The sequence below is a fragment of the Anser cygnoides genome, chromosome 3, assembly GCF_040182565.1.
Source record: "Anser cygnoides isolate HZ-2024a breed goose chromosome 3, Taihu_goose_T2T_genome, whole genome shotgun sequence".
In the NCBI taxonomy this organism is placed as follows: domain Eukaryota; kingdom Metazoa; phylum Chordata; class Aves; order Anseriformes; family Anatidae; genus Anser; species Anser cygnoides.
Window position 1 is genome coordinate 50,242,179 of NC_089875.1, and position 21,657 is coordinate 50,263,835.

General features: G+C 46.3%; 1 protein-coding gene across 2 annotated transcripts in view; it reads right to left on the minus strand.

Annotated features, from left to right (window-relative positions):
- The window catches only part of SLC22A3 (solute carrier family 22 member 3), a 31,393-nt gene extending 12,336 nt beyond the window's left edge, over positions 1-19,057 (minus strand). Inside the window, exons 1-5 of one of the 2 annotated variants that reach the window (XM_066994155.1) lie at positions 18,357-19,057; positions 7,737-7,840; positions 5,928-6,040; positions 3,442-3,607; positions 2,195-2,312 (exon numbers count right to left, since the gene is read on the minus strand). In XM_066994155.1, the coding sequence (XP_066850256.1) occupies positions 2,195-2,312; positions 3,442-3,607; positions 5,928-6,040; positions 7,737-7,840; positions 18,357-18,770 (915 nt within the window). In that variant the 5' untranslated portion in view covers positions 18,771-19,057. Of the gene's footprint in view, positions 1-2,194; positions 2,313-3,441; positions 3,608-5,885; positions 6,041-7,736; positions 7,841-18,356 lie in introns of both variants that reach the window. The other variant, XM_013186785.3, reaches the window with a different exon arrangement.
- Between the last annotated feature and the right edge of the window lie 2,600 nt (positions 19,058-21,657).

A 21,657-nucleotide genomic window follows, 5' to 3' on the forward strand; every position in this document is an offset into this window, starting at 1 on the left:
GGGATGAACATGAAGGGAGAGCTGCAGCAGCACAAATTTCCAACTACATTTCTTGGGCACTGGGTAATGCTGACCAGGACAGGAAAACCTCAGTGAACCTCTAGCACAATGAGCAGATGTAGCCATTTCTCTCTCTTTAGTCAGTCTTTTCAGTTTGTTTCTCTCTCACTGATTTCAATCTGCAGTCCTCCAGTTGTGCCAGAGGCTACTCGAACATGCCTAGCACAGCTCATTCTGTTTTGTGGGACAGCTGAGGGTGATTTTCTGACCTTGTCTGGTATCACAGTGATGCCCTGATGTTAATAGGAGAAATGTCTCTCTAATTTCTGGCCCAGCCTATTACTCCTCATCAAAGCTCACTCTATCACAATGCTTCACTAATGTACAACAGTCTTATTCTTTGTGTCCCATTTCTTGGCTAAAGAAGTAATATATAACTTTTTCACTGACAACTCCTCCCTATCATTAACTTTTGCCTGCTACCCTGAACAACATAACATTCAAAAAAAGCTTCATTTTTGAAGTTTTTGAACAGATCGTCTCATTGATCTTTGTAGTTTTGACTTTTGACTTTACAAAATCATTAGTCCAGATTCACCTATCTTAGGACGTATAGCATAGGTCAGGGCCCAGCTTCTCTACAGAGCCTGTTGTATGAAGTTTAACTTGCCAGAGCTGTTATTAACTGTCATACACTTCATGAAGTGAAAATATAATGGAATATTGGTATAAATAAGCTGTCCGTTTCTATAATACTTCTGTTGTCATATACCTCTTCCTGTGTGCACTTCATGCAAAGTCTATATTTATAGCAAGAATGTTCTTGAATGAGCAGAACTGCTTAGTCTGAGTGCCTAATTTATGAAGCGTTCTTCTTACCAGATAAATAAAATCCTGTGCATTTGGAAACAGCTATCTGGTGTTTCAAGAAGAGAGTTCCAAATGTTTTTGCTTGGGGTTCATCCAGAATTTTATTCTAGGATTTTGGTGAAGCATTTCCACTTTTATTTTTTTATTTTTTTTGATAAGCTGGTATAAATTCTCACTTTCTCCCTTGATAAAGAAGAGCAATGGGAAAGAACTAGGTAAGATATGAAGCTGTGGGAACCCAGGCTGCCAACTACCTGCTACAAAGCATAGACATCATGATGTCCTTTCCTGACAGGACACACCAGTCCTCTCTGAACACTGCCAACCCAAAGTCTTTTCCTTTAGATTAAGTGACGCTCTAATTAAAAGTCACACATGGTAATTTTGTATATGTGTGAGAATGAATGTATACACAAATGCAAGTATGTAGGCTATGCATATGCTACTACTGTGTGCTCATAGATGGCCGTTTTCTGTAACTAGTTTCTTTTCAATATGAAAATAATTTCTAAAAGAGTGTTTAGCTAGTCGCCTTCAGGCTAGTAATCTGCCGGTGTTTTCCCTGTTATAGATAATGATTTCAAAAATTACTGCTAATAGCATTTAATCTCTAAACCTGTTTTTTTCTGGAACAAAACCCCATTCACATCTGTTATCATTAGTCCATGGGGCCAATACAAAGGGAAACATGTTCTACGAGCCAGGATATGCTACCCAACAAAGCGAGGCAAATGTCATAATGACATAAAAGTGTTATGTGAAATGCATCAGTCCTTTCAGCTCTGTCAAGACCACTTTTCAAAGGACTCTAATTCTAACATATACTTTCCTATTTTTAAACAGTGACAGTGCTTCCCATATTTTGAATTTTTCAGCATGTTTTCCCTAATAGGGATGGAAGCAAATTGATATTTAGAGTCATGTTGTCTACACAGTCTTCTGTTTGGGTTGTAGAAAAAAGTTATAGCAAAGGAACCAGGGAAGTGGATCCTTCCATCTCCACTCACTCACTCAGTTTAAACTGTAGCTGCTGTGAAATACCATTGGACCTCAGGCTAGTTTCACATATTTCCCAAAGGTTTTCTAAAGTAGGAGTGTTGCAAATGAAAGACTCAACTCACTGTTTTGCAAAATCCCTTTTTTAGCCTGTATCTTTCCACCCAATATGCTTTTAACCCTCTTGCACATAACAGTGTAGGTATGGGACTGAAAATCTTGTTCTGGTGTGACACTACAAGAGTTTTGCCCACCACACAAATCAAACTGAACCTTCAAAAGATTAGGAAAGCTTAGAGAAAACTCTAGCTCAGACAGATGACAGTACCTCTGAGTAATGTGGTGAGAGATATTTCCCATTGTGTTTTGCAATGTCATGCATGATTTTTAATGCCTTCTCTCCCTTTTTGCGTGTCAGGAGCCAACGTGGAGATTCAGGAACGAACCTGTAAGAACACAGAAGTTATTAACAGGGATTTCATCCATTACTACCTTAAGTAAAGAAAATCCTTTGCCTTTTTCCAGCCTTTATACCCAACACATTGATTTTTCAGTCTTTGGGAGACAAAACTATTTTCCAGCCAGTCTCCCATACAATATCTCATCCTTGAGGATCAGAAAGGAGAAAATAGACTGTACCAATGCTCTGCAAAGTTGGAAAAGGGAGAAAACTTCTCAGGTGTAAAAGACTTCCCTCCCTTGCTGGGTTCTTTATTTAGATCCACCTGGCCTTCATATCAGGCATTTAAGCCCATCTCAATTTCCACAGCGTACATCAAAAGTATGTCAAAAGATAAAAAACAAAATGACAGGCTGTCTGTAGAACGGCAAGGAACTAATGACAGTCAACATCACCCACACGTAGTAACAAGAACAAGCAGACCAGGAAGCTTCTAGCTGTATCACTATAGGATAAATGCACATGCGCTCAAATATATACATATTTTATAAACTGAACCCAAAGCAAGACTACAGATCAATGTTTCAGTCTCTGCTAGCCCACTGTTAAGATGACTTTCAGTTTAAAAGTGCCATGGCAATGACAGGCAATGTTTGAAGAAGTACTATGTGCAAGAAGAGGATATGAGGCTTAGTTTCTTTGCATTCAGCCCACAGGATTTCTGGAGTCCCCTGGGATGAATGGTCACCTGGGCATAGTGCTCTGCTTTCTATTACCCATACTGCCCAAATCATGGGACCTACAGGGCAAGTTTGAACTGAGTACATAATTAGAAGTAAAGGTGGAAACAACGTCTGATGGGAAAAGCAGACAAGTTAAAGAGGTCTGGGCAAGTTAAACAGAGAAACAGCCAGTCCTGGGCTAAGAAGCAGCAGTGCAGGATTCTGGGAAGGACTGGCTGTGGCTGATGGCAGAGACAGACCCTGGGCAGAAAAAGGAAAGTGTGTGTCTGTGATTCACTAAAAAACATTTAGAAAGACAAAATCAACAACAGACAGGTGTCTTCTTCCTAATTTACAACATCTTGTACACTAGAGACTTTGGACCACTGTGGGCGCCTCAAGGTGCTCAAATAGCAACAGTAATAGCAACAAGAGCAACGACTGTAATGTTACCAGTAGTAGACCAGGAAAAGGAAGTTGGGCAGTGAAATGGCCAGCTGGATCCCCTGCCAAGTGGGAACCAAGTAGGCAATTCCAGGAAGAATCATAATTCCCAGGGTGAAAAATATCTGTATCACGATCCCAATGATCCGCTGGGAAGAACCAACGATCTCTGTCACTGAGGAGATAGAAAGCGAAAATAAACAACACAGAAACAAGCCTAACTCAAAAGAAGAATATTAGTGGTGGAACATAGGAAAGGATAATACTGTATCAACTCACAAGTCTGTCTAGCCTAGCATCTTACATTCAGTTGTTAAAGTGTGTCACTGAAGTTGTCTAGGGCAAGCATGGGTTATACTTCTCCATCAACTCACTCACAGGTCTTCAGACAGAGAGGTCTCTGACTGCATGTTAATTAATTAATTAAACAGGACCAGCACAGGGGTTTGAGACCGCATTATCATCATGCTCAGTGGTAAATTCTTAACAATCTCCCTGGCACTATTTTGGCCCATGCCCCAGAGAAGAGGATCCTGTGGCAGGGGCTGCACCCAACAGTTAATATGGGCAAGACTTCTGTCAGAAAGAGTTTAGCCCTACCATGCTTATTTGCTCTGAGGGCTGAGGTACAGCCCACAGCTTGTTTTATTTATGGCTGAAACTTTCCCTAAAATCTGGTGGTCTAATCTGAATACTGCAAAATGAAGAAAGAAGTGTTCCTTTCTTGTAAAATTTGACCCTTTCAAGGAAGTCAATGTCATAAAACATTTTGCTGGTTAGAGCTCTTAATAATGTTGTAGGATAGGAGCTCACTTTAAAATTAGACAATGTTCTTGAAAGTGAAGGGGAAAGCAAATTCTGACCTTTCACCAGACTTTGAACCTGAGCTGCTCGACAGTGAAACTTTGCCCAGAAAACTTAGGTGTTTCTGGACTTTAGATGGTGAGAGGGCTGAAGGGCTTGGTGGAAGCATGTTAGTACCCATGTCCCCATGATGTTCCCAGGTCTCACTGTAACCCTTTATACCTGTTTGCAATTCTGTTCTCACTCACTGACTACATCCATGCATTTTAAAATACTATCCCAGGCCTCACAGACTACAGTGATGGTACACATTTTTGTGCTATATAATGATGCTTCCACTGTTGGAATATCACAGTAGATTATTGAAGGGCTGATCTTCTTTTTAAGTAAATCTGATGCATCACCTCTAGTAGGATGCTTTCCTTGGTGCCATCTTATTTCATGTTCTGCAAAGGAGCTGGAAAGTCTCCCTTTCTGAACCTGGCAGTCAATCAAAACACCTTAACAATACCCTTTTCTCATGAACAGCTTGTTATGAAGGAGCTTCATCGCTAAGCCATGACTATAACCTACTAAACAGTCTGGATCCCTGCTGTTTTGATGCTATTTATAAAAAAGCTTCCCTTCCTTCTCCCTTTTAGGAGGTAATAATTCTAATATTTACCCTGGTAGACAGTATGTTCAGCCTGGCACAGAGCAAAGCCTCCCAGCTAACGGATGATGAACAGCCACCTAAGTGTCTGTCCTCCAAGCGTGGAAGAGTAGTTAATGCCTCTGAGCATCTGTGGAAGATGTTCAGACTCTGACAAAGTTAACCATGTCTGTATTTGCACATCCTGTTTGAATCTGGGTTTACTTCATGGATTTTGATAATCTTGGCGATCTTCTATGTAATAAATAATAATAATAATAAACAACTTTATATACACACATTCCACTCCTCCACCTCTTAATTGTTTGTTAATACCCTATCCCTCCCCATTGGAGTCCATAGATTAGATAGCCATAAAAGCCCTCAGATAACATCAGCAGAAGCATTGTACTGCTGCTGAATTGCCTACTACCGGCTGCACACAGTCATATTCAGGAGAGCAGAACCAAGACAGATCTGAAGGATGCGGCACTCTTGCTGGGCCACCCTTGTGCATTAGTTCTTCCTCACTCTTCTCCATTGGAACTCATGAGATCAGGCAGGCAAGTACATCGCTGCTCATGTCTATCTCATATCTGTACTCAGTACTGAAAAGAGTTTGCACTTGCAGCCATTCTCAGAGGTCACTTCTGTATTAGTAAATGAGCAGACATTGCCAGGCAAGGAAACTACCTTGTTTAGCTGCTAGAGGGGTCCCTGGCATGGTTTGGACTCAGGCCAGCGTCTGTTTCCCCAAATACTGAGTTCTGGCATGAGCCCAGACCAAAGATCGTGCCAAGTTACATTTTGTATACAGTCACCTTGTCTTGCAGGATAGTGCATTAAAAGGATGAGCTTGGGTTATTCATCATCTGCTGCCCCCAGGGCCAGTGCTTTGTTCCAAGGAAAAATTATTATCAAGAGCAGACGTAGCCGACTCTTTGTCCTCCATCCCTCAGTCCCCAGCTTTTCCTAACCAGGAAAAAAAAAAAAAAAAAAGGAAAATAACAACTCTCACCGATCACATAACATGTCATCCAGGTTCCCTTGGCAAACACACCTTGGAGAAAACGGAAGATCAAAAATACAGTAAAGTTTGGCGCAAATGCTACTATGATTCCACATATCCCATCCCCAAGGCAGGAGAGCAGATAGATGAGGATTCTGCCATATCTGTTGAAGAAAAGGAAAAGAAAGTGAAAATCATGATAAAGATTTTTTTTTATCATTTCATTTTAATGTTAGATCCCAAGGTGCCTTTTTGAGACCTACCTGGTTCCAAATAGAGGCTGCCTGAAATTTTGTACTGTTTGCCCCAGGATATGAAGCTCTTTTCCCTATGGTAGTTATCCCTGTCTTGACATCACTGATTTTAAAACTGGTGATGCCCCTTTTATTTTAGAAAACAGTTTATATTTTTGTAGCTGAACTATGGCCTATATGTTTCAGTTCATAATTTTGACACCATTGAATGAGGGAAAATTTTGTTGGAGATTTCTACTTTCATAAATTAGTCTCCTAATCTTAAGTATAGCCAGCTCTGTTAAAACAAGCCATTTCTTCTTTAGTTACTTTATCTGATTTTCCAGTGTTTTGTTTTGGGTTAAGACCACCTGTTTTTCACGTCTGCCTAGCATTTTCAGGAATCTCATCTTCTAGCAAACCGTGTCATAAGCAGGTGAGCTGAAGGTAAGCCATAATCCAAGAAGAAAAAAAAAAAAAAAACCTTTCCTGTTTCCTGCAATTGTATAGCAACTGTGTCCTTGGAACACAACTAAAATTTCCATCTTGATCTCTTCTGCTGTTGTTATTGTTGCCATTTTAAGAAGAAATTGTGAAAAATTGTGAAAACTGGTGTAGCTGTTTACCATATCAAAAAGTATTAGTAAGAATAGGTTTGTTCATTTTGTTCTAAAGGTTTTATGAGAAGAATTGATATGGGACAAAGACCAGGGTATTTTCCGTCAGGTCAATTTTGTTGAGTGCTGTCAAGGAGTGTCTAATGGACTGGCTGCAGCACATTCCCTGATTACTATCAAGGTACAATGTTCGTAGTTGTACTGTAATTACATTATCATTAATATACAGGTACTCCTAGACATAATATCTTATTTTAATAATTAGCCATAATATCTCTCCATTTGCACAGTCTTAAGGTACCAGTATCATAATTGCACAGCGAGACACTGAGCAGAGATATCTAAAGTTAGCCAGTGCCATGGCATCTCTTCCACCTTCCTATATTCCTTACTCGTATATCCCTTGGAAAAATCAGGTTTTCCTTTAAAGTATTTTTGTTTGGTAGTTCAAAATTTGTTATCTGAGGTGACATTCTGGATAATTCTATAAGCATTCCTTCTTACAAAGAAATCATACTTTAAGTTATTATTATCATTACCACAAATACCAAGGAAAAATAGAACAGCCAGATAGAATGTATTTTATGAAGAAATATGCTCTGCCAGTGAAATCATCAGTGGTGCTCTCAACCAACACATCGTTTGCCTGTCAGTAATCACCAACACAAAGCAGAAGCCAGGCTCCTTCTTTCACTTTAAGAGCAAGGTAGGGCTAGTGGAGGCTCCCAGCTCTGGGGTGGGTTGCTGCCCAAGCCTGATCATCATCCACATCTTTTCCTTAGCATTCATCCAGCCCTGACACATCTAAGGACAGTATGGAGCCATGAACTCAATGGTCGGCGTATGATTCCATCATAGGAAGTGAAGATTACTAGCTGAGTTTTGTTATCTCAGACTGGGGATCACCCAAAGTGAACTAAATCTCCAAAGTGGTCAAACATGCTTACTGCACGTCACTACAAGTGACTTCATCTCCCAAAATCTGAAGGACAGCAGTGCTTATACTTTACCTGTCTGCCGCGTAGCCGAGGGTGAATGCACCAGCCAGAAACCCCAGATTGAGGATAGCCTGTGAGAGATCTAGCATCCAGGAGTGGCCACACACAAGGTTATACTGTGGGAACAAGGGAGAGGTGTAAGCACCCCAGGTGGGTTATTCATCACCCCCAGAACAAGGTGTATAGAAACTGCATAGGGCCAGGCAGGAAGGGAAAGGATGGACGGAGGGGGACGGGGTTCACTGGAACTGGAGTTGTGGGCACTGTGGATTCACATGTAGCAACTGGGTGGTTTGGTGCAATGGGGGGGTTTTGTTGTTGTCTAAGCTCCCTGAAGAGGAGGCTGAGGGTATCTGACAAACATTTCTCCTTCCCAATTGTTATCTCCCTCCTGTCTCCCTTTCTGGTCATCTCTGCTGTTTCAAACGTGTTTGTTCAACAAGCGCCAGTGAACCAGGGAAGTGCAGCAGCCTTAGCAAGCTTCAGCACTCTTCAAGCTATTGTTAAGATTGAGGGAAAGCTCTTCCTTGCCAAAACGGATGCTGTATTTCATGCATCAGTTGCCCAGATAGACAAAAATAGAGAAAAAATATTGCTGTTATGCAAACCAAACACAACACTCTTAAGACTTGCCAAGGCAAAGGCAAAACTACAACTTTGTTTAGTGCAGAATAAGGGTGCACAACTATAGCTAACAAAAACTGCAGCTTATAGAAATGGTTTAATTATTTTTCTTATTGCCTCTTGGATAAAAGCAAAAACATGTGGCTGCTGAGAAAACTGAAAGCAGATCTCAGTCAGTTTGGGCATATTAAATATGTGCTTTTTTGGTGTAGCTTTCCCTGACTTTTATATTCGTTATACTGCAGTAGGCATAACTTTACACACTTTTTACTTTTTAACACAACATTAGATTGATGCGTGTTTGAAGAATTCATTAGCAGGGATAGGGATGGGCGGGGGTGGAGTGCAGGGGGATGTGGGGAAGAGGGAGGAAGACAAAGAGACTAGGAAGAAAAACAAAGTGAAACTAAAAATAAATGTTATCCAGACATGTTGTTTGAAATTATTTTAGATGTTTGTTGAGAATAAGTAGAAAGCAACTGCTGCCTGCCAAGTTCTGCAGTCCATATGGGAGCTGGGAGGTTTCAATCCATACCTGAGGAAACCTTATAGGAACAGTGCAGCTTCAAGCCAAAGGAAGCGACAGACAATAGTAGCTGCCACCACTTTTGCTTTCATACGTGAGCTGTAAAAAAATATTTCTGTCACTAACAAAGTGCTGAATGTTGGAGCACATGCAGTGTGTCACATTTGTACTCAGCATGATGCATACCTCAACAACAGAGCTCGAGTTCTGTGCCTCGGCAGGGTGGCCATGGGGTGTTTGGAGAGATTAAGAGCCTCTTCTGTCACCCACAATTCTCCAAACTCTGAAATGTCCTGGTGCCAGCCCCAGCTCTGTCCTAGCCCATTTGCCTGTTTTGGTGCCCAGTGAGTACTACCTGGGCCTGGGATTTCAGAGGTGCCTACACAAAGGACACACCAGGCACTCAGATTTAGGTTTCACTGAGCCTGAATCTGGCTTAGTTTTGGTGCCAAACGTAGTATTTGCACTGTCACTGACAGTAACTATGACAGATTTCTGTTTTTAGTTATGATGATTCTACTGGAAGTCCAGGATGTGGGTTTGCTTGCGGGATTCTGCTTTTCTTGAAGTCACAGATCTGGGAAGTTTGTGACTGAGAACTGCAGCTTCCAGCTGGCTCTCACAACCAGCAGGAACTTGGGCCAAGGAAACCCACAGGTTCCCAACCCGATGGATATCCCAGCCCCACCTACTGTACACAAAGTCATGGCTTTGGTGTCAGCCTCAGTGCTCTGGTGAGCCTGACTAGCCACCCCTCAGCAAGTGAGGCCATTAGCATCTGGCTTCCACTTCTGTAAATCTCGACCAGGGGCCGCAGAAAGTTCAGCTTCCTCTGGGAGGAATGAAACCTCTTCTCCGTTATCATATTCAAGAGCTATTGCAATGCTTTCCTAAAATAGCCTAGATATAGAGCAGCACATTCGGACTTCAAATGCTGCTTAACCTCTTGCTTTTTGGAAACTATGGGAGTCCTAGGAAAGAGCATTAAAGGATGTGGCTTTGTAAAACAGTTTGTTGATAAGAATAACCACTAAATTAAAGCAGCAACACAATTGACTGTGACGGCACATGTTGAGACTCTCAGAGGAGCATCTGAGGCCACCTGCAAAGGTTACCAGGGGGTTAAAAGTTAGCAACAAGTAAGTGCTGGCTTCAAAAGTGTGCTGCTGAAGTGTAACGGGGAAGGAAATGACCACATGAAGAAGTAGGCAGAGAGGGCAAACAGGAAGAGTGGCTTCAGATGAGCTCCAGGAAACCTCTTTGACCTAGCTGTACCAAGCCAGAAACCTCACAGGATGTGTGCCCAGTGTGGGACCCCCAGCCAGGGCCCGTGCTGGCACTGCCATCTACACACCATAGGGACCATCTGGACAGATGCTGGACTCGTTTTACATGTGAAGATGTGTGTATATCGCCACGTCAGCAGGGCCTTGGCACAGCTCCTCTGGCCAGCTAGGCCTACATTTCGAGCAGAGCAATGCGTTTGAGCTGGCAGCTGGATGCTGCTGCTCGGCTGAGCTTTGGCACAGCGCAGCCGCTGCTCTCATGGGACCTCAGTCTGCACCTGTGCTCCAGCTCTGAACATGATTTCACATGAACCTTCGCACCACTTTATTCTCCTTCCAGCAGAAACCTGTGGAGTCAGCCTGGAAGTGTCATTCCCCAAGAGAGGCAGAGAGGAGTCCTCACACATCTCTGCTGGCAGTCCTCAGGAAAAACAGAGAGATCGAGCTCGTGGCCTGTGGAGCGAGTAGCCTCTCCTGAAGGTTAAGATCACTCCAGCACCTCACAAACATCTTATCAGCTCCTTGTCATATCAAGACCTTGGAGAGAAATATCAGGCTGGGAGATTGGCAGAGAGGGCTTCATAAAGGAGTAGATGTAAGAGCCCTCACAGGCTTGCCTGAGTGAGAGAGCAAAAAGTCCTCTGACACTTCTGATTGCTCCTACAGAAGATGGTCATGAGAGAAGATTCACCCTCGTAAGTCAAAACAGTCAAAGAGGAAGCAGGGAACCAATTAAGAGCATTACTGCCTTGCCAGAAACACCCATAAATGAGTGTGAGAACAAAATTAAAAACTCATGTTATAACTGAACTGCTAAAGCAATGTCAAAATGAGATGATGTTTACAAGGACATCAAAATCCATAAATAAAAACATTGAAAAACACTTAAAATCTGTCGTTAATTTCAAGCCCAAAACTTCTAACACCTAAAAGCTGTGTTGGAAGCATGTACTTTTGATCCTTTTTCAAAGTATATTTTTAGTCTTTAAATAATTTGATCCCTCGTCACTATAAACAGGCAGTGAATAAGCAGTCATGAAAGAGGGTGGGAGAACACGTGCCAGAAACATACAGGGAAAAATGTGCTTACTGGAGAACACTCTTTCATCTCAACATTAGTCTCAGATGACTTAGGCGACAGCTGAAACCAGCTCTTGGCTAGCAACATAGTCAATTTTTTGAATATTCTGGGAAGTCGGAAAATACAGGAAACTTATAGGAAGCTATGTGATCTTTCTGAAGAGATTAGTGATGACACACTAACCTGTACCACCTTATTCAAGCTCACTCAGGACAATGCAGCAGAAAGGGAATGTCACCGTGTACTGCATTCAGTCCCCTTAGCTCCATAGATTTGAAATTTAATTGTAAAAACATTTACTGCAATGGGGAAGGGAAGGGAGGGGAAGGGAAGGGAGGGGAAGGGAGGGGAAGGGAAGGGAAGGGAAGGGAAGGGAAGGGAAGGGAAGGGAAGGGAAGGGAAGGGAAGGGAAGGGAAGGGAAGGGAAGGGAAGGGAAGGGAAGGGAAGGGAAGGGAAGGGAAGGGAAGGGAAGGGAAGGGAAGGGAAGGGAAGGGAGGGAAGGGAAGGGAAGGGAAGGGAAGGGAAGGGAAGGGAAGGGAAGGGAAGGGAAGGGAAGGGAAGGGAAGGAAGGGAAGGGAAGGGAAGGGAAGGGAAGGGAAGGGAAGGGAAGGGAAGGGAAGGGAAGGGAAGGGAAGGGAAGGGAAGGGAAGGGAAGGGAAGGGAAGGGAAGGGAAGGGAAGGGAAGGGAAGGGAAGGGAAGGGAAGGGAAGAAGGGAAGGGAAGGGAAGGGAAGGGAAGGGAAGGGAAGGGAAGGGAAGGGAAGGGAAGGGAAGGGAAGGGAAGGGAAGGGAAGGGAAGGGAAGGGAAGGGAAGGGAAGGGAAGGGAAGGGAAGGGAAGGGAAGGGAAGGGAAGGGAAGGGAAGGGAAGGGAAGGGAAGGGAAGGGAAGGGAAGGGAAGGGAAGGGAAGGGAAGGGAAGGGAAGGGAAGGGAAGGGAAGGGAAGGGAAGGGAAGGGAAGGGAAGGGAAGGGAAGGGAAGGGAAGGGAAGGGAAAATTTAGGTTATTTTCCCCTGCTCTGAAGCCTACTTGTTGACATGTGTAGCACTGGCTACATCTAGAGCCTGTTAAAGCCTTGCCATCTCCTCACAGCAATCAAGAGGTGAGCTAGCTCGGCCAGCCAGCCCAGCTAAGGGCACGTCTCCTTCCTCAGCATTTCCCTGCTCTCAGCTAGGTGCCTCACTGCACAAGTGCTCGCACCCAGAACAGCACTGCCCACAGCTTGTCTCGGCATCCACTGCTCGGAAGGACATCCCAGTGCCACTGGGGGTCTGAGCATTAACATGAAATCCCAGGGCACACCGCCCTGTGGTGTGACTGGAAGGAGTAACGCTGGTGCACTTTGCTGATCTCCAAAGCAGCAGCAAACCACCTGAGCTAGATCTCTCTGTGAGAAGGAAGAGGTTTTGCACTGGGCCTCTCTATTTCATTAGTGGAGCAATATTTATAAAAGGAGTGGGAAGTGGTTGAGATGAAACAGAAGAAATGCTCATACATGACTAATGACCTGCAAATATAGCAGCTGTGGCAACCTCTCACTTCCCCATAGTTCTAGCTGGAAGCAAACGTTTTCCATTCCACTTTGATACACAGACTAACAGCAAATTTATAATTCCTTGTACTTGAGAGGACTTATGCACTGAGATAGTTCCAGAATACTTCAGCACACCTCTGCCTGCAGAAATTCATTGCCTTAAAAGACAACACGTCATTGAAAGCTCCTCAAACATTGCACCTTTGAGTAGGAGTTTGGAAGAGCTTTTATTAACTGTCACAATTAAATTTCAAAATGATGGGTAAAACTCTTTATTCAATAAAGAGATCTACAGGGATCCATCAGCCCAGTTCCAACAGCACAGGGAAAACCCACACGTGTTGAGTGGCATCCATACAAGTGGCCAAACAGAGGCTAGTTTATCTTCCTACTCCAAGTGACAAAGATTTTAGGACAGGGTTCGTTGTTATAGGAAAACTGGGGAGATCCACACAGTAGTTTATTTGTTGCTGAGCAACTTTTCTCCCATCTCTTCCATCCTCTGGGCAGTCAAATTGTTATCTTTTGTTATCACTGAGCCTCCTAGGACAGAAAACCTTCTGTGTCTTTCCCTTTTCTCTACCCATGGCCAAAGGAAGAGGGGGTGGAGAAATGTATCATCTTCTAAACAAACAGCAGTTCTCCAAAATGCAATAAGAAAACTCAAGGCTCAAACCCTCAGCCAGTCTCAGCTGGCTCAACTGCAGTGACAGAAACATGACCCCACTGACGTAGCCCATGCAGGGAACTACTCCAGCCCCTCTCATACAGGGAAGCTTAGAGTTTCATAAGGAATTTAGCAATTGCTTCTCTCTCTGCTCATGTCTGCCCTTTTCCCCTTCGCTTCACCGCTTAATAGTAATCCCTCCCTGACGGTAGAAATAAGGCAGTGTCCCGCTCTGCCAATGACAATTATCATACTAGATCAGTGCGTTGAGGGTGAATTGTGGTGTTTATTGTGTCAGAGGAGGAGAGCAAAAGGACCAGCTGTTCTTTATCCACCCTGAGCAGCACTGCCACAGTATCCCCTGCTCTGAGGGACTGCAAGAACTCTGAGACAAACATTACTGCTCTGCTTGCAGGTTCCTCTGCAAATGTTGGCTGACCGTCGCTTTCTGAGACAGCTGGCAAGCAGAGAAGTGAGAAGATTTATTCACAACAGGTGCAACAGGATATGTTTGGTTGATCACTTGTCCACCTCAGACCTCACACTTCGGCAATAAATCATCGCCAGGTCTCCAAATGACATCATCTGCAGCGTGGAGACTTGCTGCAGACAGGGCACGTTGGAATTGGTCCCTTCTGCTGAGCTCCTGCCAGCCGAGCTGCTAATAAGCCCCAACTATGCCAGCTGTGCTGGAGCTGCTGATGAGCGCATAGACTTTCCTCATCCTATCTATCTTCTGCCCAGCCAGACAACCCAGCCTGCAGGTGTGACTGTAATTCATGCGCATGCCTGCACGAGTCATCGTCACCAGAAAGAGTCTGAATAAAATACCTACCACTTTGCAGACTCTTACCTTTTGCAGAGTGCTTGATATTCCCTGCTAGGACTAAAGTGCACAGTGCCAAAGCCCGGCAGTATTAAAGGTCAACGACTCAGCACAGTTTCCTGGGGGAATTAGGTTTATTGACTTCTGTGTGTCCTGTGTACATGCGGCCTTTCATTGCAAGTCTTGCAATGACTGGCTGGTTTTGATCAGATGAGCTGCACTGAATGCCAAACAGTATGACAGCTCACAAAGGTAGTAAACCTTCTCCGAGGCAGTGGGGATGCTCGTCATCGAGCACCACCAGGCTCACCTGGCAGGGGATGGCAGGAAGCACCCTTCAGGTGTTATGGGGTCAGGGGATGAGCTGGGCCGCTCACTCACTGTCCCCAGGAGGGACAGGGAGAGAGGATCAGAAAGGTAAAAGTGCGAGAACTCATGGGCTGAGAGAAGGACAGTTCACCAGGTAAAGCAAGAGCTGGGCTCACAAGCAAAGCCAAGCAAGGGATCCCCTCGCTGCTTCCCATCGGCAGGCAGGGGTTCGGCCGCTCCCAGGCCAGCAGGGCTCAGCGTGCCGAGAAGCTCCTCAGGGGGACAAACTCCATCACTCCCAACTTCACCCCTTCCTCCTCCTTTGCCCCAGCTGTTATTGCTGAGCATGGTGCCCTGTGGTGTGGGACACCCCTCTGGCCAGCACAGCCTGTCCTGGCCATGTCCCCCCCCCAGCTCCTGGTGCACCCCCAGCCCCCTCGCTGGCAGGGCAGCGCCAGGAGCAGAAGAGTCCTGGGCTCTGTGTGAGCACAGCTCTCCAACAGCTGAAACATCGGGGTGTTATCACCACTATTTTCATCAAAAACCCAAAATGTTGCATCATACCAGCCTCTACAAAGAAAATTAACTCTATCCCAGCCAAAACCAGGACACTGATGCATGCAGTGACATCTCCTAGTTTTATGGGGAGCTGCACCAGACCCCACCAAGTTAAATGGGAGCAGAGGGCCGACTGGGCTCAGTCTTCTGCTCAGACCCACCACCAGTGACAGCACCGCATTGGCGGGATCTCTGCCAAGTTTCACACATAGCATAGCCTTTGCTGATATCTCAGAACCTTTAAATCATCCAAGCTCCAGTTTGCTCAACTCTACTTCAGGCACTGCAGTGCCAGCGGGTGACTCCCACCCTGATCTGGGTGCAGAAGTAAGGACTTGCTCTCAGGGCCCATTGGAGATCAGAGGATTTTAAGAGGGACCTTTTAGTGTTGCTCTCTCTCTCCTGTCACTAGACCTAGCTAACTGGCTTTGCCAAGCAATGCTCCTATAATAATTTCTTAATAGATTTTGCTCTTCTCAAATGAGGAAGAAGGAAAGCCTTGGTACGCTGCCAGCACCCCGCTGTACCCCATCACTAAGACTCAGGGCTCCCACAGCCACAGGTGTCTCAGGTACTGCAGACAAAGTGGCAGGGGCTTTTTAATCAGTCTATGTTCCCCCTTTTTCCTCTATTTCCTTCTGATGATGGTATTGTAAGCACCTGCTGACAGCTAGCCATCTAAGATGAGATAGCTGCTAGTGAGCAGCATCCTCTGGTTACACAGAAATCAGAGCAGTGACGTCAGGTACTGCAATATCATTCATTTCACATCTCCTTATAAGTCTGTCCCTGCAGCCGTAAGATCTAGCTTCTTCGGGGAGCTCAGGACTGCAATAGCTTGTGCTTTGGCTGCCCGATCTGTGCTGTGAAGTGACATCTTCTTCCAGTGAAGGTTTCACATGCCTGCAATTGCCCTCTGCCTCCCTTGCCATGCTGCAAATCCACACCAGAGCTGTGCTGGCCACAAGCCTGGAAGATCTCCTTCGGTATCCCCTCTTTTTTTTTTTTTTTTCCTCTCTCTCCCTGAACATGTGCTCTTCAGATTTCCATGTAACTCATCCTTCCTTCTACCTTTCTCTCTTTGGTCACTTGCACTGTTAATTCCGACAGACATAAAGTGCCAGAAATCTTGAGATAATTGAAAGAAACAAACATTTCTGCACACACATGGACAAAATGATGCATTTGCGAGCAGACACTTGGGAAAAGAGAAGACTAGTTTGGTGATCTGATTAAGCAGAGCACAGATCTGCATTAATAACATATTATCAGATATTGAGTTCCTTTCAATAGCTGATTTCAAAGCAACTGAACTGGGATGCGTGTCACATGTTTCCTTTTTACATAAAAGAACCGAGCCTCGTGGGATGGAATTTGTCTGGCAAATGTTGCACAACTGTGAACGAACCCAAGTGCCGCAGGCCGAGATGTCCCTGCCACCCCGGTCAGCCGGAGCCCCTCCAGGAGCAGCGGTGACACTGATGGGGGACCTGCTGCCCTGGTGCAGGGGACAGGCAGTCCTACCCTCACAGCCCCGTCCTTTCTGGCTTTGCCAACGTGCCCCTTTGGGAGCAGAGGTGGGGAGCGCTTCCCCGAGTATCCCCACATCTCGCCTCCCCTCCACGTGGCCCTGGAGCATCTCCTGGGACAAGGAAAGGGAGGTGCAGCTGGACAAAAGCCAGTGAACTCTCAGTTTTTCACTCCCATTCACTACAGCAACACAAGCACTGGTTTCGTTTTCTCTAAGCCATACCCAGAGGCTCAGTGCTGCTGGGAAATCACAGCGACTGCTAGATGCACGAACAGCTGCCATAAAAGACAGTGAGCACAACACTTTGGGTGCAACTTACATGCTTCCAGCCACAGCGAGGCTGAAGGGGAATAAATTGAAAGAAAAAAAAAAAAAAGTAAAGGAATCGCCTTAACTTTTGGTTTTTAAGCTGTGAGGGGAATGTCTAGCGCAGCTCACCCAGGTAAAAGACACCAGGACGTAAACTCCCCTGACCCCAGCAGAGTTTTTGGGAGGCAGCAGCACAACCTCCTCACCATGGCCCCACCAGCATTTGCCCTCCCAGGGATCAAAGTTTGACATCAGCTCCCCACGAGACTCTTACAGCCCTCAGAGCAGCCCAGATTTCGGCAATGGCACACAAAAACCAGTGCAGGCACTTTACTCCAGGGCCAGCCAGTTGCTCTTATTTATGCATAGAGCCTGCTAAAAGCTGCTCAGATCAGGTGCAGTGCTCGGGGCACAAAGTTTCTGCTCTGAAGAACCTGCAGGCTGCGAGCAGGGGTGTCCTGGCTGGATGTCCTGGGGACAGGCACCGCATTCTGCTTAGTGTTTGCTCAGGACTTCGTCTGCTGTGCCCTGCTCTGTGTCTTGGAGGGCACGGCTCTGGTGCAAGCACCAAGTTACAAGCTAATGCGGGAGGCTTGTGAGACAGGCAGGAGCCAGAGCCCATGGCTGTGCTGACACATTTTGCAGAGTACCTGGATTGTTTCCGACCCAACCCTTCGAAACACACTTCTGGTTTTTCAGCACCACACCAGTGGCACAGTTACTGTCAGGATGACCTTAAAGCACGTGCTGCTGGTGAGCAGACCGCGTGCTGGAGCCACACCACAGCACAGCCACCACCTGATTGCAGCCTGCACTGGTTACCTCTTAGGTCAGCATCTTCATGGCCTTTCGGTGCCTTATAAAAAGCCACCACGTCTGCCAGCACCTACCGCCAGCGGTAACAGGCAGCCTGCAGTACTCTGAGTGAGACGTTTCAGGAAAAGCAGAGCAATGGCTTTGGGCACAAATGTGTGTTTTTCTTCTTCAGAAAGCACAGCCATCTCCCCTGGCTCCTGTCAGACCTCAGAAGGGTAGCCAGCCACCAGTTTTCATTATTAGCCTCAGCTGCAAGGGCATCACAGTTTTAACCTGACGTCCCCCCAGCGACAGGGCGATCTCTGCGTGGGGCATTTGGCTGGCAGAGCCAGTGAGAGAGACACCGTGAGGCTCAGCTCACCTTTCCCTAGAAGCCTGACGCTGACACATGATCTTATTCATTCTCCCCATCTGTCTGTGGCTTGGACCAGAGCACACCCGTTAAGAAAAAGCAGCAGCGCCCGAAGCAGAGACCCTTCCCCATGCCTTACAGCAGCAGCCCCGTTCCCCTGCCTCCACCCTGCCCCGGGACAGAGGCACTCACGGGAGGACAGGGCTTCTCCTTACCTCGCTGACGATGGACAAGCGGGGCTGGTGGTACACCCAGCTGCCCTGGCAGGCTGTGAGCCGCGGGCTGCCCGTGCTGACATTGGGGCTGTGGGCGAGGGGGCTGGCACAGCTGGTGGAGGAGTCCCAGGAGATGTCCAGCCGCTCGCACTGCCCGCTGGCCGAGCCGTTCGCCAGGCGCAGGGGCAGCAGGGTGAAGTTCTGCTCCTCTTCGAGTGACCAGTCGCATCTTTTACTTAATTCAGCTGCCCCAGGGATTCTGCACCAGTAGTTGCCCGGCGCCTGCCCCAGGAAAACCACGCTGGCGAATAGGAAGGAAAAAGTGACGCCGGTCTGGCAAAGGAGGAAAAAGACTCTTTTCTGAAACCGTCCAAATTCCCCGGCTTCCTTCAACACCTCGTCGAACGAGGGCATGGTGCGAGGCAGCCCGACGTGCCCGGAGGGGTGGCAGGGCTCGCTCCCACGCCTCGCGGTGGCAGCCGGTGCTGGCTCCCCACGGCCGTGCGTGTGTCCTCGCCGCTCATGTGCGCAGCCCCAGCACCACGAGCGGAGCCGTGGCGGTGTGAGGCAGCACCCACGGGTGCACCCACGTCCCCGAGCACGCCCAGCCAGCCACTCGTGGCGTGCCTGGCGGCCTGGGGCTCGCAGGCAGCCCGCGAGCAGCGCGATTTAAAGTGCACGAGCATATTGAAGGAGAGGAGGGGCGTGCGTTTCCTTTTTATCCAGAATGTTAAACAGATCGTGTAATAAAACCTGTTAACTCCTTAGGGGTGGGTGAGGCGCTAATGCCCGCTGCCACCCTGGCTGCGGTAAGTACACGGGTGCAAGGGCAAAGCAGAGAGCTGAGTGGGAAGGAGTCCAGGGGCTGCTGCTGAAAGCAGTGGTGAGGGATGCCGCTGCTCTGCGGGGCAGCAGGGACAGAAGGAAAGTTGTCTCAACGTGAGCCACAAAGCCTTTCCTTCGGCAAGTAGAAGTGAGTACTGCGGCGATGTTTATTTACTTTGCCAGAGCTCTACTTCACCCCTTCACCTCCCCCACAGATTTAATTTGCAAGTCTTTCCTTTTTAAAGTGTAATTAAAGTGAGGCTCACAAACTACTCCTGTCCAAAATACAGGATTTTTTTTTTTAAGTTGGCTACACCTATTCAGAAAAGGCTTCTGTATGACCTCGTTCATTTTATTTTCACAAAATCTCCCAAATATTTAAAAGATAAATTATGAGTTTCCCCTTCTCTCCCTCAGAAATGAATGGAAAACAAGTTATTTCACTTTTCTGTTCTGCTGTTTTTTTGAGTCGGGGGAGAAGGGAAAGGAGATCCAAGTCTGGGGTTTATTTTGTGTGCTCATGGGCACATCTTGTTGCCCTGAATGAGATCAGTGGCAACAACAGTTATTTTGCACTTTGCTCGGGATTTTAAGGTCCACAACCCTCCTCTTCCCTTGCAGGAAAGAACACAGGGCCAGCACTGATGAAAGACATCTCCAGAAATCCCTTGTCTCTTGTTGCCTGTAGCTTTGACCATGGATGTCTATGGTTTTGGGTAGAACTAGAATTTCCAGAACAGTTAGATCCCATCTAAGGAAGGCTTTGATCACTGTACAGACTATCTGACATGGATTTTGTAACCACCATGAAGACCAGTGCTGTGGTGTGAGCCTGGCAAAGATGTGTGTTGTAGGGAGAAGAGCTGCTGTGCTTGCATCAGAAGATGCATTCAAGGGAATTTTGTTTGGCTCCTGATTATGCTGTTTTGCAGCAGTCAAGCTTAGAGGTCATGAACACATCACCGCTGGGTCCAGGTCTGTGTCTAAGGAAAAGGGACACAGTCTGACGGCTGGTTTCAAACAGGAGAAGCTGTTTTATCCCAACTGAGGGTTGATCATGCTGGGATGTCAAAGGTGAGGTGGCTTATTCTGACAGCTCGCAGTGACCAGGGAGGAGGTCGTCTCTGCAGGGACCTCCACAAAGACAAACAAATGGGGACAGAGCCTGGTGCAGGTGTCAGCGCAGCCTGTGCACTACCCTCACAGCTCCCCTTGAGGGTGTATCAAACATCCATGGCTTCTCCGGCCTTTCCCCAACAAGAAATGTGGCTTTTAACCCTCTCAGGTATTGGCTCAGTTCTGAACCATGAGGGCTGGTCCCCTGTCAGCCATGTAACAGCACAGCCACGCTCAGCTTTTACCTGTTTAAGAAACCATCAGTTTCCAGTTAATCGGTGGAGCTAGACCAGACACAGTTGAGTGAGAATTTGGTCCAATATTTAAGCATTGCTTCTGGAGCTACTTTCTTTCCCCAAAGTACGTATGGTCTAGTAGCTGGATCTCAAAATTTCATGGATCTCACCCATTATGCTCCAGTTAGGCACAACATGTGCACCACAGCCTGCCAGAAAATTAGCAGCTGAGGGAGATCAGCGCTGATGTCACAGCAGTGGAAATCTGGGAATGTTCCTAACATTCCCCACTGTAATTGCTCCTGGGAGATGTGAAGGTTCATTCAGTAAAGTCAATTCAATTGTCTGGTATAGACAGTGTCAAAGTGACCTTAAGTCCGTAGTGTTCACTAGCGTTTTCATTTCTTGCTCCAAAAACGGCTTATCAGTATTTGCCACCATATCAATGTGCCGCAGGACTACGGTTTCTGAAAGAAATTTAAATATCTCAGTGAGAGGTGCATGAGATTATGTATTACTGTTACTCTACAGCAAGCAATTCCCATTTTTGCTGAGGCTTTCCTGGAAGCTGAACTTTGCGTGCTGCGAGAGATGAACACATCTGAGAACTGAAAGATGGTGGGTTTGTATACAAAGCCTGCAACTGTAGCCTCTTGAAAAAATGCTTTTGAGGACAGATCTTGGGGTCAAACCGTAATTCTAAGCATTTTATCCTACGCGTACAGTAAAAACTTATGCTCTTTGATACTGGGAGATAAGCAAGGGAATAAATAGCTAAGGAAGATGTTGACTGGTGAAGAAGACAGAAGCAGTAAAAATAGATGAAGAGAAGTGAACAGAAAGAGGGAAGGGGAAGAGTGGAAAGGCAGCAAGCCAGGGAAAGAGTAGAAGCAGAAGGAGCCATGAAAGGGGAGCAAAGGAGAAAGAGATATAGAAGAACAACTAGATTACAAACACAAACATCTTTGGAGCTGTTTTCAGACCCCTAAATGTCACACCTATTTCAAAAACAGAATGAAAACTGCGTAGTCTAAAGGAGAAGACACATACGCTCCCTGGCTACTCATGGCACTAGACTACTGTTTATACTAGCCTGGAGAGCTACCCCAATCAAACCCTGGAAA